Source organism: Otolemur garnettii, unplaced genomic scaffold (assembly GCF_000181295.1).
Source record: "Otolemur garnettii isolate 467f Iridium unplaced genomic scaffold, OtoGar3 scaffold00001, whole genome shotgun sequence".
In the NCBI taxonomy this organism is placed as follows: Eukaryota; Metazoa; Chordata; class Mammalia; order Primates; family Galagidae; genus Otolemur; species Otolemur garnettii.
Window position 1 is genome coordinate 61,121,645 of NW_003852396.1, and position 19,585 is coordinate 61,141,229.

General features: G+C 45.5%; 2 protein-coding genes across 2 annotated transcripts in view; both read right to left on the reverse strand.

Annotated features, from left to right (window-relative positions):
- Positions 1-19,585, reverse strand: part of ABTB2 (ankyrin repeat and BTB domain containing 2) — a 176,542-nt gene that overhangs the window by 104,693 nt on the left and 52,264 nt on the right. The gene's annotated exons all lie outside the window — the stretch shown is intronic.
- On the reverse strand, positions 9,290-15,415 carry LOC100942015 (eukaryotic translation initiation factor 1A, X-chromosomal-like). The gene has a single exon (XM_023509188.1). The coding sequence runs from the start codon at positions 10,489-10,491 to the stop codon at positions 10,057-10,059; it is 435 nt and encodes a 144-aa protein (XP_023364956.1). The 5' UTR covers positions 10,492-15,415; the 3' UTR covers positions 9,290-10,056.

The following is a 19,585-nucleotide window of genomic DNA, read 5'->3' on the forward strand; positions in this document are numbered from 1 at the left end:
CCCATTAGGTATGTGGATCAGCCACACAGATATATGTGCAAATGTGCTTTGAAAAACCCTCAGCGAATTCCTAGCCAGAACAGTTCCTGCTTTTCCACTTCTGGCAAGGCAGAGGCTGCCAGTCATTCCAGAATAAGTGGGTTGATGACGTCAGCAGAGAGAACTGGACCAGCAGCCTTGACCATCCGACTTCTGCCTAGGGCCTCAATGCTGGCCTCACGGCCTCCCTGAGGTGAAGGATGTGTGCAGGGTGGTAATGACTCAACTGGGCTCCCCTGCACCAGGAATATCTATGAGGTAAACCATGGGGGGCCCAATCAACATCACACTGACTCCTTTTTCTCAAAACCCAACAGGCAAACATCAGATTCCATCATTTGGAATCTATTTGGCTCAGGTCCATGACAGCATTCCTTACTCAAGACTGACTCACAACAGGGCTGTAGCCCACAGTCTGCGGCTGCGCTGAGGAGAGTCTGAAGTACAGGCAATGTTCTCTCCCTCCCTTTTGGAATTAAGGCTATTAATGATGACAGAAGAAAGGCCGGTAAGTAACTTCCACACCCTAGTGAAAACACCCCAGGCCTGCTGTGGTAACCACACTAGGCTTTCTCCAGAGATAATCGAGTTAGGAGAAACTAGGGATGATGGCATACCACAAGTGTCCCTGGTACATACCAGGCATCATTTTTCTTTTATTCTGTCCAAGAGGGGGCTAATGTAGTGTCCTGATTCTTGATTTCCTGGCTAGAAATAGCCACAGATGACACTGGTATCAATTGCAACTATGTTTTTGGAGACTACCCTAGTCTACTATAAGTTACCTCCCCTTATGTGGGTCCTGACTCTGAGATTCCCTTTTTCACCTGCATTTACTAACTGGGCTGACCAGTTTCCCCAGGCTACCAGGTCTCGGTAAGGGTAGCTAATTGTGCACAGTATGCTAGGGAATAATACATTCTGCCACCCCTTCATGGCAAGAACTTTTGACTCAGAACTCCCTGTGAGATAAGGTACTTGCACTATTGTTATCCAGTCAGCTGCACACAGACCAGGAGAAATCGTAGCTCAAGAAGGTGACTGTTCTGCTGGAGGTGACACAGTGGGGTCACTGCTGGATGGTGGCAGTAGGGGGAGGGGAGATGCTCAACCCTCTAAGCAAGGCCACTGTCAAATACCTCAATAGACCCTTTTTCATATTTGTCTACTGATTGGGGTTCCAGAAAATGGAAAAGGCATTCGGGTATTACCAGTGTGAAAGGTCTTTGAACTGACAACTCAGAGGTCAGAGGCTTTGTTTCTTAGGGAGGGACCTTGGAATGGCACTGAACTAGAAAAATGACATGCTCCAATAGAAAAGATTCAACTATGGGAGAGCCATGTCAAAAATTCTGATTCAATGTGATGAATAATTCCCAAGACCACAATGTTGAAGGGTCTTGACCAATTTAAAAGTTTTAAAAAGCATTTAAAATAGATCGCCTTCCTTCTCCCCCAAACTTAATCAGTTATTCTTGGCTGCAAATGAAACCAATGCTGGTACTTACTTGAAGCTATACTTCATAATCCAGTTACTATTCTTAAGGGAAAATATTAATACATAAAATCCTGTTACCCTATATTTTTTCCACATGGTATACATAACCAAGTATATACCATGTGGAAAAAATACAGGGTAACAGGATTCTTCCATACACACACTCCCCGCCCACCGCCATTCCCCTCCTGCACCCCAGGTCTGCCATTCCAGCTCTCTGCTTTATTGGCATGCACATCTGGATTACATAAATTTCAAGTATGGCTTTCAATATTAGTACTGCTTATGGTTATAATACTTGACAAATCTCAAATGCCAGGATGTCAAATTAAATTAGCTTGACCAGTCACAGAAGGGAAAGGGTGAGAGGGATGTACAATTAGGAGACTACAATAATAAACGAGGGCTTGCAGCTGATCCATTGTTTCTTATTTAGTTAGCACAGAGGTTTCAGAACTGACCTGATGAGCTCTCAAGTCCAAGATAACACTGACCTACAGACCCACGTCTCCATCCCTTAGCAGAACAGCAGATGCCCACTTGGCTGAGAAGTATGTTTTTAAAGGTGCAAATGAAATTACTTGGATGCAACCCTACTCAGTCTAGGGTCTCATAAAGAACATCTCTGAAATGTCAGATTCTACCTTTATTTCTCAAGGTTAAGTCTTGGTCCCATGGACGAAGCTTTTATTATATCCTGATCCTGGTATTTCATGACACTGCACACATTACGATCAAGTCTCAAAGTTGAAACTACAAAACAAATTACCAAATACTTTTAGAGCTGGGGAACCCTTCGGGGATGAACTCCCAGGCAGACTACCACCACAAACAGGCTGGAAAGTCTCCCAAAGATCCCGGCCACCGTGAAGGTGCAATGGGCTCTGCAGACCAACGGCCACCTCTGGGGTGGTCTCATGTCTGATAATGGCCTGTGAAAAGTACACATAAAAATCTAGCCCTGTGGGTACGGAGTGTATACACAGGTGTCCTGTTTTCTTCCTAGTGTTCACACAGACACGGGGGAATACTAAACAGAAACCAGAGACCATCCTTTTACTTCAAAATGCAACTCGAACACACGCATGAACTGTCTAGTTAAAGAGGGAGGATGAGCAATCCTGAGGCGCCACTGTTTTCTGAAAGCTCACTCATGTGCTTTAATCCTCACTGTAACCCCATGAGGAGCCTAGTATTTTATTTCATTTTACAGGTGAGGAAATGAGACCACAGACAGTTAGCTCTGGCTTCAAATTCTGGCCTTGCCCCATCATAGGTCATAGCCTGAGCTATTCCCATCTATCTGTCCAACAAATATTTATGGGTCTTGGTCTTTTACGGTGCGTGGTAGGGGATAAATGATTCAGTTAGGGATTCTGCTCTCAAGAAGAAATAGGATGTTAAGATTAAAGGCCAGAGACATGGAGATCTAAACCCCAGAAGGCACCAGCTAATGCTTACAGAAGATGCTTTGTACATGTACAGCCAGTCACCATTCTAAAACCTTTTCATAAACTCATTTAATCCTCACATAGACCCTGTGTGATAGGTATATTGTCCCCACTGTACAGATGAGTCACAAAGAGATTGAGGACTTGCCTGAGGTCACACAAGCAGGGAGGACAGAGCTGAGATGGGACCCCAATGTGTGTGGGCTCCACCAAGACACTACTTGGCATTGTAAAGGAGGGAGGTGAGTCTGCAGCGAAGACAGTGGGGCCAAGTTCCTGGGCCTTGCTCTGCTGCCTGCCTGCTTGACGGGTCTGGCTCTCAACTGGTCCATGGAAGGGGAGAGTATTGTGCAGTCCTTGCTATGCCCATTCAGAACTCCCTCCTCTGATGCCTGTGGTGACCAAGCCCCTTCCGACCTCTGACAGCTGCCCTGGGGTTCCTCTCTGTCTCTTTGCCAGTTCAGAAAGGCACAAGCTCTATAATCTGCTGGCAGTGATGTTTACCCAGCCCAGGCCTGGGAGGCAGGATAGCTGTCTGCAGCCATTCGACTCGGGCCCCCTACTGCAAACTTATTGGGCATGCCTTGGGAATCTGCCACAAAGATCTGTCAACACTCACAGACCAGACTATGTTAGACCTTGAACAACAATGACACTTTAAGCATCTACTATCTAGCTAGACACTGAGGGGTCTGGGTACTTTATATGCCATTACTTCTAACTTTACAGCTACCTACAAGGTAGGTATAAAATAATCATGTTTTATAATCGATGACAATTAGGCTCAGAGAAGTCAAATGACTTACCCAAGGGTGACGCAGTTGGAAGAGCCAGACTGCTAAGTGAAAAGGTGTTGAACTCAAAATCCTGGGGTGCTTTTCTCACACCCCATCCTGCTTTTCCTAAGACATGCATATAACTACAGTGTAATAGAAAAAATGGAAAAGCCCTAACTGGGGCACAGACAAAGCAAACTGAGAAGGCTGTTTCAAAGAGGAAGTGGTGGTGGCATTTAAAGGGGCTGGAGTTGCCTTCAATGGGGGTAGCCCGGAACACACTAGGACAAGCAACACAGTTTTAGGCACTTCAGGAACAGAAATTTCCACCCAAACCACACTCTCGGCAACAGCGTGACACCCAGCAGAGTTGTCTGTGGCCCAGGAGTGTGTACCCTGACCAATGGTTTAGACATCCTTGGGGTTGGTATACACCTGGCAACAGATTTCCAGGCCCTTCCTACTCAGACAGGCAATCCTGGTGCCACCCAGGCTGGCTCTCAAACCCGTATCTCCCTCTCGGTGTTGAGGCAGCTCCATTCTCAGATCCCGGCTCCTAGCTCTGCCCTGGCTTGAAAGCACCTTGGGTTCCCTGTTTAGCATAGCTGTCCACACCCAAGTCTCGGGAGTGTCCTGACTCCTCCTAAAACCCAGGGTGTGGCCCAAAAACATACATACTGCATCATGCTTCCCACCCACTTGCCCTAGCCTTTAAATCTCGCCTGGGCCCTTTCGTTGAGACAATTCTGTAACTAACACCAATGCTTTGCCAACCATGCTCTGAAATTCCAGCACAGACCTTTCTGGTCTCCTGCCGTGCGGCATGCCAATAAGTGCCAGAACTCAAAACAACTTGGTTTCTTCAGGAAATCCAAATGATTCCTAAGAGCTATTTGTCACAATGAAGCTACACCATTAAGTTGCAATATTTTGACAGCTTCTTCATCTGACATCAGTATTAACAGGTATAAACCTACATCTCAGCTGGGCATGATGGCTCATGCTTGTAATCTTAGCACTCTGGAAGGCCAAGGCTGGTGGCTTGCTTGAGCTCAGGAGTTCAAGACCAGCCTTCAGCAAGAGCAAGACCCTGTCTCTACTAAAAACAGAAAAAATTAGCAGGTGCCATGGTGCGGGGGTGGGGTGGGGGTGGTGGCGGTCCCAGCTACTTGGGGGGCTGAGGCAAGAGGATCTCTTGAGCCCAAGAGTTTGAAGTTGCTGTGAGCTATGATGATGCGATGGCACTCTACCCAGGGTGACACAGTGAGACTCTGTCTCAAAAAACAAAAGAAAACACCTATATCCCAGGACAGAATCAAGTCTTACTTCAGCCTTCTAACTCTCAAGCATTGTTTCTTTTCTCTTGTTTACATGTCATACTTTTTATATGTATTCAAAAAACTATCCTAAACAAATCATTGATTTTAGACCATGTGCAAATATTTTGGTACAGATGATGTTCATAGCAGTGCTGATACAACAGAGGAAAAAGTCCTATAAATCAAAATGCTCAGAAACAGGTGACAGATTGCATAAATCCACTGTGTATGTCTCATCCATTCATGCAGCTGGAAGAACATACCAGAAGCGAGGTGGCTCGTAAACAAGAGAAATTTATTCCTCACAGTTCTAGAGTCTGGGAACTACAAGATCAAGGCAGACTCAGTGTCTGCTGAGGACCCCACTCTTGGCTCTTAGATGGAGCCTTCCTGTTCTCACACAGTGGAAGAGACAAGGTAGCTCCCTGAGGTCTCTTTCATAAAAATACTAATCTCATTCATGAGGGCCCTACCCTTATGACTTAATCACCTGCCAAAGGCCCCATTGGCTAATACTATCATATTGGTGATTTTAAGTTTCAACACATGAATTTCTGGGGGGAGAGGTGGACAAGAATACTGAGAATCTAGAACACTCCATATAATGCAATATGTTATGAAAGCACCTTGGGTTCCCTGTTTAGCATAGCTGTCCATGGGTGTGGCCTAAAAATGAATACATAGAAGAGCTATATTTACTGGTTTGGATTGACTTGGAAAATATTTAAAATAGATTATGTGAAAAGCAGGTTATACTGCAGTATAGTAAGATATTTTTGTAAAGAAAATCGGTGTGTGTGCACTAACATCTTGAGGACACAAGAGTGAGATGACAGATGATTTTCATAAGTTTTAAATATATGCATCACAAAAAGCACATCTATGTTGAACATATTAGTTGTGTAATAAAAGTTGGTTTAAAAAGTCCTTTGATTAAAGCAGTAGCATATGCCATAAGTCTATTTAGTAAGCATAAAAATATATATTGAGAAGAGAAATCCTATAAATCTAAGCATCAAAGTTCCAGATTTAACCAAAGGCAAGTGATAGTAACAGAGCATGAGTCAAGGCAGAAAATTATAACTAAATGCCAGTCAGCCTAGAGAGTGTCATCACAAGGCGGCCCTTGAGGAGACTTTTTTGGAGGTTTTTTTTTTTTTTGAGACAGAGTCTTACTGTGTTGCCCTGGTAGAATGTTGTGACATCAGCCTGACTCACAGCAACCTCAAACCCCGGGCTCAAGTGATCCTTCTGCCTCAGCCTCCCAAGTAGCTGGGACTACAGGCACCTGCCATGATGCCTGGCTAGTTTTTCTATTTTTAGTAGAGATGGAGGTCTCACCCTTACTCCATCTGGTCTCAAACTCCTGAGCTCAAGTAATCCACCTGCCTTGGCCTTAAAGGTATGAGCCAGGGCATCCAGGCTTGTAGGTGGCCTTTCAACAGCAAAACATTTATTTCCCCAAGAATAGGGAGAAGCAATTGCCAGGGAAGTTAATCCCAAGGGCTCAAGGCCCACATTTGGTTCCTTGCTCTCAGTGACCACCCTTCCAAGTGGCTTTCTTGCCTCCTAACAAGTTCCCTCTAAAGCACAGAGAAGGAAGGGAGAATTCCTCACTAGCCAGTTTTTTGTTTTTGTGTCTTTTGGGTTTTTGAGATAGAATTTTATTTTGTTACCCTCAGTAGAGTGCTGTAGGGTCATAACTCACAGCAACCTCCAACTCAAGAATCTCCTGTCTCACCCTCCCAAGTAGCTGGGACTATAGGCACCTGCCACAATGCCTGGCTATTTTTAGAAACGGGTCTTGCTCTGGCTCAGGCTGGTCTCAAAACCCATGAGCTCAGGCAATCCACTCGTACCCAGCCCCCTCACTAGCCAGTTTTATGGAAGCTGCTGAGTTCTCTTACTTCTTCCTAAACCTAAAGGAAGGTACTCCTACCTGGATTCTTACCATCCTTATACAGAGCTTCTCAAACTGTACTATGAACAAGAATCCCTGGATCTTGTCAAAATGTAGACGCTGATGCAGGAGGTCTGGTGTAGGGTTGAGATTCTGCATTTTTAACAAGCTCCTAGTAAAGCTGATGCTGCTAGTCCAGACACTACATATATATATATATTTTATCTCTCTGGTCTAAGTCAGAAGGAATGGAGACCACGCTTTGAGCAGTAAGCCCCTATTGACAATTTCCTAGATAGAACTGGGCTCAGCCTAGATCCTCAGCTTAAGCTCGGACAATGGGCCAAATCTCATCAAATGGGAGGGCTGAGAAGGCTTGGCTTTCAGAAAACCCTTACCTCTTGGCTCACTAGTGATTAATTAGCAAATGATCCCACCAGAACCCTAAAGGATCCCAATGATTTAATGTTCCTATAGAAATGGGTCATTTGCCATAGTGACCAGAGGAATTGGCCCTGATGCCTGAGCTGCCTTATGGGAATTCTTTGTATCACCATAATTGCCCTAGGGTACCTGAAAAAGGGAATCAGCACCAAAGATTCTATTCAGAAACAGAACTTTAACAACACTAATAAATCAACCCCCGAACAGTAATTGCAGATTGCCTTCCACGAAAGCTGACACTGGAAGAAAGGTGTGAGGGTAGAGGACAGACACCGGGAGGTCACACTAAGAATCCGAGAAGGATAAACAAGAGGTGGGGATAAGTAACTATAACAAGAAAGATGGAAGAAATAGAGGACTTAAAAATGTATATGAAAATTTGTAAAATAAAGAACATTTCTAGAAAATGAATATGTAGTTATAATAAACGAAATGGCAAGGGACGGACCCAAGTCCTACGGCTGTTGCCGGCAGCCTGTCCCAGAGGCCTCTGAACAATGGTAGCGGGCGCTGTGTTTGCACACGCCCCCACCTGATACTGTCTGGACCCTGAGGGGTGTTAATGAGGCTGGGTGGAGAGGCAGACTCCATTTGTCATCACTGACACTCAGACGGGCAGTCCTCAGCCCAGGACCCCGGCCAGTCAATCAGACACCAGCTCTGCTGTGTATAAACACCTTCCATCCTCAGTCAGCCAGGGAGGCAGGTGCTGGAGATCTGGTCACAGTCAGTTGGACAATCTGATAAAGCCTTCCTGGGGTCACAGTGGCCCAAGAATAGCCCTGGCATAATTAGACCAGGCGGAGGGGCTGTCAGGCAATCTAGGCGGAAATAACAGGGCCTCTGACAATCAAAGGGAAACTCAACTGAGGGGGCGGGGGGAGGGAGGGGGACATTTGTTGTACAAGTGGACAGTGGGGGAGGGGAGCTTTCCCTGAGGCTGGCTGGTGACTCTGGCAGGGCTGTGCAGCTCATTATGCACGCCCCAAAGCCAGGCGGGTGCTATCGATCACTATCGGGGGTCTCAGGGGATTCATCATTATGTAGCAGGGCCTGGTGCTGCATGCTTTGCTCTCTCGGTAACCAGAGGAACATGGCAACGACGCATCCTTGCCAGTGGAAAAACAGGGGGCCCTATTTTATCCTTCTTTTAATTATCTCACCAGCCTCTTAGCCAGGAAGGTATAGAAACAATAAAAAAGACCCAAATAGATATATAGCTTACAAAAGGCTTTCTATACATGTTATCTCATGGAGGCCAGGTGAGGGCTGATTTAAGGTAGGGCAGCTGGGAATGTGGGAGATGGCTGCCTTGCCCTCTTTGGTTCTGTCACACATGCACAAAACACCAGATTCACTCAGATTCACCCTCTACCCTTTCTAAGAGCTGGGTAGAGCTCTCTGACCCCTCCCCCAGCACAGGACTCCACAGCATCTGAATTGGCCGGCAGCCTCTCTCTGCCTTCTGGGACCATACACCCAGGACACTGGAGGCCACCACTTTTATGATCCTTTTACTCTGTTGTTTCTTCTTTTCTTAAGCTAAAAGCTGCCCCCCCTGAAGCTTATACCTATAACTGGGATGGTCTATGGGCAGCCTCTATCTTTGGCCCCTGGGTGCCCTGGAGTGGGAGTTGACCTCTGCCATAGCTCCAAAATAAATTTGACTCTATGACCCAACACAACAGAAGGCTTCTTGGGAGGGGAGCATGGTGGTGGGAGTACGAAGATTTATACTGCCCATTTATGGAAGAAAACACTGTAATAGTCTAGAGTCCCAGTTACTCAGCAGGCTGAGATGGGAGGATCACTTGAGGCCAAGAGTTTAAGGCCAGCCTGGGCAACATAGAACCTGTCTCAAAAATTTTTTAAATTAAAAATTAAAATAAAAAATTGAAAAAGACCACACTTTACATCCATAGGTTCCTTTCCTAATATTCTTCTTTCCAGTGCCCACCTCTGGGTCCTCCATTCCTGTTTTTGGTTCTTGCCATCCCTTGCCATTTTCATGGTGTTTCTGTCCCTCCTCTCATTCCCACCAAAAGACTTTTAACTATTATTCTCAGTATATCTCCTTGGAAGCTTAAAAACATATTCGAGGACATTATGTTGAGTCTGACAAGCCTATCTCAAAAGCTTATATATTGCATGATTCCATAGAAATGGAATCATTTCTATGACATTCACAGGACAGAACTATCAATGGAGAACAGATTGGTGGTTGCCAGAGACTGGGGGAGAGGAAGGGTGTGACTGCCAAGCACAGCAGGAGGGAGCTCTTTGGAGGGATAGAACTGTTCTGTATCCCAATCAAAGCGGTGGTTACACAGATATATATACGAATAAGATGCACAGGACTGTACACAGACACCCCTGCTGAGTCAGTTTTACCATATGAAAATGTAAAAAGTATATGCACCAATAGATCTCTTCAGATGGGGGTAGGGAAACTCTGCAACTCTGAATAATCAATTGGTCCTACTTACCAAAGAGAGCCAGTTCTTCAAAACTCTTCCAGTTTTTTTTTTTTTCATGCGAATGAGATTTTAATCTTCGTTTGCAGTGATGGCCAAAATCCAAATTGCAGGACAATCTTTGGAAAAACTGGAATGTACAATGTCTAGGTTTTTTAGATATCATTGATGTCTTCATCATCATCTCCAATGTCATCAAACTGAATTTCATCATCATCGCCAGGACCAAAGGTATCAGTTTCATTGATTTTAGCATGTTCTGGAAGCTCCCCATATGCCTTCAGACTTCTAGCTTCATCTGCATTGTATTTTAAAATCACATCAGCTTTGTTATCCTGGTAGTCTCTGAGACCAACCAATATGATGTCTGAAGTATTTATCCAAACCTTTTTCCTCAATTTCCCTCTGATGTGACATAACCTCTTCACTCCATCAAAACACATTGCCTCTAATCTTCCATTTCCTAACATTTTGATTACCTGGGCATACTCTTGTCCATCTTCTTTGAACACCAGCTCTCTTTTCTCAGATTCATTCTCATTCTTACCTCTGCGTCTGTTTTTACCTCCTTTACCTTTATTTTTGGGCATGGTGGAGACGGTGGCCTCGCAGTGTCTGTGACTTCTTTCTGGGGGGAGGCAGCAGTGGCGGTGACTGCTCTGAGGGACGACGACACGAAGAACAGCGCCGGATGAAGCCGAAGCTGGAGGTCAGGTAGCGCACGCGCGGGAGAGTCTGGCCACCAAGCTCTTCCGACATCGACCTGCGTCCATGCTCAACGGCGGCAAATGGCGTCGCGGCTGCTTGCGTCACTTTTCCACGCCTCCCCAACTCTTAGAATTTTTGAAGGCAGCTTTCTGCCCAACATACAGAGCCTCTCTGCCCAAGCCTGGGTATCTGTATACATTCTTGGCTTCAGGGACCCCGTTCCCTTGCAGGAACTGTGAATGGTACCCAATGTGAATGATGCCCATTGGCCCGTCTCCTGCAATCACAGGGACATCTAGGGCCTACCACGCAAGCCTCTGGCTACCTTCTGACCTGTTTCTCAGCCACTCCCATCATTTCTCTCATGCACTGGCCTTCTAACCCTTCCTCAAATATACCAGCTGTCCCCCTGGAATGTTTTTCCCTACATCTCCGCATGGCTGATTCCCTCTGCTCACTCACATCTCAGATCAAATGTCTCCTCCTTGGAGAAGCTTTCCTGAGTCCTCTATATATGGCAGATCAACTCCTTCCTATTTCCATATTTTTTTTTTCCCTCCTTTTTATGGAACATCTCACAGTCACTTCTCTGTCCCCACTCTGCCAGAATAGTGAAAGGCCACAAAGCGAACCTCACAAAGGCCCACCTTATTCACCACTGTAACCTTAATGCCTAGAATATGACAGAGGCACTCCAAATGGAATGAATAAACCACGAGGAAGACAGAATGTGAGCAAAATGGGGAAACAACGGGGCCAGGGTAGTGTGTGGAGTCTCAAATCCATGAAAACACTCTTGCTATTTTCATTTTTATTTTTCCAGATATTTCTGCCAGTATTGTATAATCCAAATGTTCAGAGACACAGCACTTGAAAGCATTTTGCAGTGAACACCTGTCCAGCCACCACCTAGACGAGAGCCTATCGCTTACATTTGGCCATACCTGTATTGTCACTTACTGTCCATCTGTCTTGTCCCTCTATCCATCCTTTCATCCATCTGATTTTTTCTTCATCAATTTCTATTCTATCATTTAAACATACCCTTTTACATACACAAAAGAAACAAATCAGGAATGAAGTCATTCCTCTGATTATCCTAAGTGCAATAATCAAAGATTTCCAACAATTGTGTCTCCTAGAAGCCACGTGCTCCTTCCAAGTTTTCTGAGCACTTTAATTCAGATCTGAAAAAATTGTGACAGAAGAGAGCCCCACCAGGTGTGTGATGTTTTCCCCACTGCTTCATTAGTCTCCCAGTCATGTTTTCAGCCCAGAGGGAGGGTAGGGGTGGGAGCAGTGGTTAGAGAGCTCATAGGCTACAGGGAGATGACAATGAAGGATGACCCTCAGCCATGTTTCCAAGGTCACTCCCCTACAGGAGTGCTGCTGCACAGATCACTCTTGGGTGCCTGGGGAAGGTGCAGGAGCTATAACAGAACATATACAGGTAAGCACTCTGCTTTGTTGGCCCGCCATAGAGCAAAGCCCTACTCTGGACACTCTTGCATCTGGTCCTAACATCAGCAGTGACCTTCACCATCTTTCTGCGTTTATTAATCACATACTCCCATCCTTACCTCTGCTTTCAAATGGAGACCAGCAACATGACCATTTCTACTGAGGAAACGTTTGCTAAATGGGAATCTGCTTTTCCAATTCTGGCATCGACTGACCAAAAAAACTGATTCTACCCTTGAAGAAAGTGGGTCAATGGCATGAATCTACGATCAGTCAAGTTCTGACAGGGGTGGCAAAAGCTAACCTAACATCATGCTCATACTTTAGGTCTGGGAGGTCCAGGAGGACATGCTTGTCAACTCTCAAACGTCTGAATCCTGTAACAACTTACCCAGCTTCCTTTAACATCAGAGTTTCTACTCTATCTTGGCCTGTTTTTACAATCTGATGAATGGTAATGGATCTTCTCTGCAGGAAAAAATAAAGCGCACATCAGCGTAACATCTTGTAATTTATTTCAGGGGTTCATCAAGGCATATCCACAAAAATCTCTAAGTCCCAAAGCCATGGTTAATGTTAGTATACCATTTACTGTGCACAGGGCACTGTGCTAACTGCTTGACCTACATTGTTTTATTCAATGTCATGACAACCCAACCATCATTATCCCCCTTCTCAGAGGCAGAAAATGAGGCTTAGAGAGGTCAAGCAATTTGCCTCCTAAAACTACCAACTTGTAAGCAATGGAGTTGGAATTTGCCCAGGACTGACTCTGGGAGGAAATGCGTGGCATTTTTGAGACCCTACAAGCCAACTCTGCTCAGGCCATAACTTGAAGCTACCCTGACCCCACGTCTTGCTTCCCATCCAAATGCTTTATTTTGGAGTTCAAAGTCAACTGATGAGATGCCCCTCCAGGCAGGTCAGCTAGAGTGGGTGCTGTGTATGAGCCCAGAGCATGACGCTCCAGGGCAGAACAAGGGAGGCCAAGGAGCAGCTAACTAATACCTGAGAGTTGGTAAACCATTCCCTTGGCAAGAATATCCCATACAGAATCCAGCTTCTGGGCCTAATCAGATGAGGTGTGTACTGGCTGTCCCACACAGCTCTAAGTGTAAATTTGAATGACTTTTAGGCAAGGCCTGTAACTTAACCCTAGTCCCCACTATTCCCAGCTATCTGGCACTATTCCCAATTGTTTTATCTCCAACAGCTTCACTGAAATAAATTAACATAGATAAATGGCATAGCCTATGGAGACATTGGAACGGGACTCCTAAATTGTAGCCAGTGAGTTGTATCAATACTACTCAAAAGAATTTTAGGTATGAATGAAATCATGAGATGAAATTGTCATGTGCTTAAAGGGGAAGAAATGAAACTAGAGCATGTGATGTGTCTTTCTAGTGTGGGATTGGATTTGGGCTAAAGTAGCTATCCTCCCTTGCTCCCTCCCATGGATAATTTGCAACCAAAGACAGCAGCTGGTGTTCAGGTTTACACCTTACATTATGTCTATAATTATAGATAATTCCCCCTGGCCTCAGCAGTCCATGCCAATCCAAGTTATCCCAGGAAAATACTGGTATTAAAAGCGGAGTTCTCTTCTGTGATAGGTGAGAGTAGTTGAAGACAGTAGATATCTCAAGAAGCTTCTTAACCACACACAGCAGATTTGAAAGTCATCTACACATCATCAAGGGCAGGGAGCCTCCAAGAAAAACTTCAGAGGAAAAAAAACACCATAGAACAAAAGAAATGCATGTGCCGGAGAGGACAAAATCATCTTGACTTGAACACAGACAAGGCAGTGTCTCCCGGAATTCCACAGCCAGGACTAATGGCTAAAATTACCAGCTTAAACTATTTCTCATGTTCATTCTCTGAAGTGCTATAAATGGAAACAGTCATACATTTCTTTTCCCCAATAAAGTGTTCACATTCTTCTTTCCAAGACACAAGAGACTAACTCATTTAAGACCAACAGAGGAAAAATAGCATTTTACAGCCACCGCACACACCCTGAAAACCTTCATCTGCTGAGTAGAAGCAAGTGGAAGCAAGTGGTTTCTGGGTTTCTCCATCTCCCTGCACATAGGAGGGATTGGGGTCTGTCACTATGGGTGAATATCAAGGAGCTGCAGATTTAAGTCAATGATCCCCAAGGAAACTGACTAAGTGTTCATTACGGCCTGATAACTTTGGGGAATTGAGAAGACAATAGAATCTTTTTCTAACTGGATCAGAATCAGCTTTGATGTCTTCATCCCAAGTGGACCAGCCTTTCACATAGGGATGGAGGGGGTCTGTAAGCAGGAGGAGGGGAGCCAACTCTTCTATCAGCAGAACACATGTGCTGTAAAACAGGCCACTCTATTCTCACAGGGTAGGGCAGACATAGTGAAGTGCTCTCAGGGGTGGGGCTCGGGACTGAAAACTATTCCTCCAACTGATGTTTACCTTTTAAATTATTATTTAACACAAATGGGTTGCTTTTGGTTGGGCAAAAAGAAACAACCCTGTCTTTAGCTAATAGGCGTTATTTTTTTTAAAAAGCCTTTTAGATGTAAAAAGAAGAAAAAAATTATGTATGTGGTGGATGTACGGGTGATCACTGTATAATTCTTTGAGCTATACTGTATTTTTTTTAAATTGCCTAATAAAATATTGGAAAATTAAAAAAAAAAGCCTTTTAGGATGGCTTACACAAATACAAAGGTACCATTTAAATGGGCACACTAGGAACCTGAACGCAAGTGATTTGTACATCTAAAACATAAGCCATATATACTAATTTGCTAAGTCACAACCCTAGCCCATATATTTTCTAGATCTACTGAACTGGGTAAGGCAGGAGCAAATCTAAATAGACCCTGAGCCAAGTAAACAATATATTTCATCCTGCTTGAGATGCTGGCCTAAGTCCACTGGACTCAAGGACACATTCCTTCTGTTCATCCTATAACCCCACCCCACCCCAGCAATGAGGAAAGGAAAAGCCACAGTGTTCTCTGAGAGGACTGGGAATGATTAAGCAAAGACTCACTTGGAAACTTCTAAAACAGCTACAGAAGCTACATGCCTTGTGACACAAAGATGCTCTTTCCTACTTTGCAAATTGGCGAAATGTTGTCCTTTATCTGAAAACAGCTGGTTTCCTTGGGGATTCTTTTATTTATGGTCTGAGAAGATGACAGCCTGGTCAGGGTTACTGGTCTCTCCTCCGGAAATCAGTCGATCATTTTGCTTTTGCCCACTGGTTTGTTGATTGAACAAATATTTACAGAATACTCCCCGTGTGCCAGGGTATTTGATAAAAAACAGAAAAATTTCCTTCCTTAAGAATCTAGGATTGGGGCTCAGCACTCATAGCATAGTAGTTATGGTCCCAGCCATATACACTGAGACCGGTGGGTTCGAACCCAGCCCGGGCCTGTCAAACAACGATAATTGCAACCAAAAATAGCCCGGCATTGTGGCGGGCGCCTGTAGTCCCAGCTACTTGGGAGGCTGAGGTAAGAGAATTGCTGAAGCTCAAGAGTTTGAGGTTGCTGTGAACTGTGACACAGTGGCACTCTACCCAAGGTGACATAGTAAGATTCTGTCTCCAAAAAAAGAATCTAGGGGCGGCCAGGATGATGGGTAATAAAAAGATACTTACAGCACACAGCAACTATTGATTGAAAAAAAATGAAGCCGGGAAAGAGAATGGAGAGACATGACCTCCCTCTTAGGGAGATCAGGGAGGGCTTCTTGGAGGAGGTGGCAGTGAAGCAGACACCTATACCAAGGGAGGGATTGTGCAATGGGATGAGAATAAAGGAGTCATCCAGGAAGGCAGGTTTGGAAGAACCTCAGATTTTAAATGTCACAAGCTGTCTTTGGCCAGGGGAGTGCCATGAGAAGACTGGCATTTTTTTTTTTTTAAACAAAACAAAAAAACAAAAAAAAAATTGCAACTTTTTTTTTTTTTTTTGAGACAGAGCCTCAAGCTGTCCCCCTGGGTAGAGTGCCGTGGCATTATAGCTCACAGCAACCTCCAACTCCTGGGCTCAAGCGAGTCTCCTGCCTCCGCCTCCCAAGTAGCTGGGACCACAGGCATCCGCCACAACCCCCGGCTATTTTTTGGTTGCAGCCGTCATTGTTGTTTGGCGGGTCCGGGCTGGGGATTCGAACCCACCACCTTAGGTGTATGTGGCTGGCGCCTTAGCTGGTTGAGCTATAGGCGCTGAGCCTTGAGCTATAGGCGCTGAGCCTTGAGCTATAGACGCTGAGCCCAGATTTGCACTTTTAAAACCTGGTTCTAGTTTCAGGGAACAAGAGTGGAGATGGGTAGGAGGCTGTAGACAGAGGGAGGAAGGGAGAATGGCGGCTCAGACTAAAATCACAGCAGTAGGGTGGCGCCTGTGGTTCAGTAGGTGGGGCGCCGGCCCCATATACTGAAGGTGGAGGGTTTGAACCTGGCCTCGGCCAAACTGCAACAAAAAAATAGCCGGGCGTTGTGGCAGGCACCTACAGTCCCAGCTACTCAAGAGGCTGAGGCAAGAGAATCACCTAGGCCTGGAAATTGGAGCTCATTGCTGTGAGCTATGTGATGCCACGGCACTCTACCAAGAGCCATAAAGTGAGACTCTGTCTCTACAAAAAATAATAATAATAAAATAAATAAAATTAAAAAAAATAAAAAATCACAGCTGGAGAAGTAGAGTGTTTTTTGATGGCAGGGTCAACAGCCTGGCTGATGGATTAGAAATTCCATTCTGATTGAGTATGGGATGGGAGAAAGAACCATTGAGGATAACTGCTAGGTTTTTGGCAAAGCAACTAAAATGTGTCACTTACTGATGTGGGGAGCACTGGGAAAGAAGCAGGCGAAGTGAAACCAGGGCCTCAATTTGGGGCAGGGGACATCTGATGTGGACAGGAGGAAACGGTGGGGCTGAGAGAGACATCCAGGCTGGCAGGGAAATGTGACTGTCTCAGAACCAGGTTACCTAGTGCTCTAACTAGAGAATTGGTGCAGGTGAAGGGGTAGCCCCAGGGCAGAGTGACCCCAGGGCTGGGCCTAAAGAGCTGTCTCAGCCCTCAGGAGGAGAAGGAAGAACTCAGAAAAGGGGCAGAGGAGGAGAAGCTATTGAGAAAGAATGAGAATGAAGAGTACAGAGCCCCAAACGCCAAGTGAAGGAGCTATTCCAAGGAGCCACGACCAGCTGTGTCAACCTGGTAAACGGGGAGGCAGACATGGTAGACGTGGGTGAAGGATGTATGGAGATTCTCTGTTCTATTCTTACAACTTTCTCTACATCTGAAATTATGTCAAAATAAACATTATTTTTTTCTTCTAATGTTCTTGAGAGATCCAGCAAGATGGGGAACAATATGAGGCTTGTTGATACCTAACAAGAGCAACTGCACAGACGTACAGTGGAGGTAAAATGTTCATCATTGATGGGGCCAAGAGAAAATGAGAAGTGGCAAACCCACGACACCACCCATAAACGATGCTCTCAGGCTGGTACTGTCGCACATGTCTGTAATCACAGCACTTTGGGAGGCTGAGGTAGGAGGGTTGCAGGGAGCCAGGAGTTTGAGACCAGCCTGGGCAACATAGCGAGACCCTATCTTTACTAAAAATAAGAAAAATTAGCTGGGCATAGTGACGTGCACCTGCAGTCCCAGCTACTCGGGGGGCTGAGGCAGGAGGATTGCTGAAGTCCAGGAGCTGGAGATTATAGTGAGCTGTGATGACACCATTGCACTCCAAACTAGATCACAGAGTGAGAAACTGTCTCTTTAAAAAACTGCTTTCCTGGAGTGTCACTACAAGCAGGAACACTGAGATGGGAAAGCACAACAAGCATAGGATCAAGTGGAAAGACTTCTGGTACCTGCAGGAAGATAGTGTATTTGTTGCTGATGAGAATGATCCAGCAGGGAGGGGAGAAGTACAGGAGCAAGGATCCTATGCAGGCTGGAGGTGGGGGGATCCGGATATACAAGTGGGGAGCTGGCCATAGACAGGAGGAACCGGTCACTCTCTGCAGGGAGGGCAGGGTACATGGACAGAGATGCAGGGATAGCCTTTAATTTGGCAAAGGAAATAGTATAAGGAAATTCCATTCTCATTGCTTCTATTTTTGCAGTGATATATAAAACAAAGCCTACAGTTGAATGTGAAAGAGACAGTAGCTGTTTAAGATTACAGAGGGAAGAGGAGGTGTGGGAAAGTAAGAGTATGAGTAGGAATGAATGGGACCATCAGGTAGAGCAGAAGGCACACCTGGGCTGTGTGACTGCCTCAGTCAGTCTGGGCTGCAAAACAAAGTGCCACAGACCGGGTGGTTTACAAACAGAAGTTTATTTCTCATAGTTCAGAAGGCTGGAAGCCTGAGATGAGGGTGCCAGTGTGGCTGGGTTCTGGTGAGGATCCTGTTCTGGGCTACAAACTACCCACTTCTCCCTATATCCTCCCTATATCCTCACATGGCTAGAGAGCTCTCTGCAGTCCTTTTCATCAGTGTACTAATTCTATTCCCAAGGGCCCCACCCTCATGACCTAATCACCTTCCAAAGGCCCCATCTCCCAGCATCATCACGTTGGGGATCAGGACTTCAACATACGAATCCTGGGGTAGGGAACTGGGGAGAAGCACTCAGTCCATAAAAGGCCTGACATTAAAAATGAAGCCAGCAAGTGTGGTGTGTTCATGTCCCCAGCCATGCTGAGCTGCATGGGGGCAGAGGTTGGGTTTAACCAAGGTTAGAATTTTCCAGAAAGGGTAAGACAGAATGAAAGGCAAGGTAGTGTGAGGGCTGATAAAATCTGAAATCTAAGATGGAGAGGGAGAGAATAAAAGATGAGGGGACAGAGGGAGTGAAGGAACTATTGGAGAAGGAGGACTGAAAGAATGAAGCTGGAGAGCTGGGGACTGGTGGTCAGAGAGAGGGAGGTTTAAAAAGGTTATTTTAAAGATGATGCAGTGATTGGTCATGACAAGACCCAGGGTATGAACCTGAGGATGGTGGCTGAAGTCAGATACAGGACAAAGTCACAGACAGTGAGGTCAAGGAGCCAAGAGGCCGTCCCCGTGGATATTGACGTTGCTGACAATGAGGTCGGAGCTACAGAGAGAGAAAGGCCTTGCAAAGGTACAGGGAGGGCTCTACAGAACTGCATCTGATTGAAACAAGGACCGAGAGCAGGTACATAGTCTGGAAGCTGGAATGCTTCAAATATAGCCTTTTGGGGTTTTTTTTGCAGTTTGGCTGGGGCTGGATTTGAACCTGCCACCCTCGGTATGTGAGGCTGGGGCCCTACCGGCTGAGCCACAGGTGCCACCCGATACAGCCTCCTTTTAAAGGAGAAAATGATATGGAAATGAGAAAAAGGACAGTTTTGATCCATTATCCAGGCTTTGGAGAAATAAAACAACCACTGCTTGAGAAGGCTGAAGGGACAGCAATGTCCTTCAAGAAACAGGCAAGTGTCACTACTATAAGCTGGTGAAGGAAATG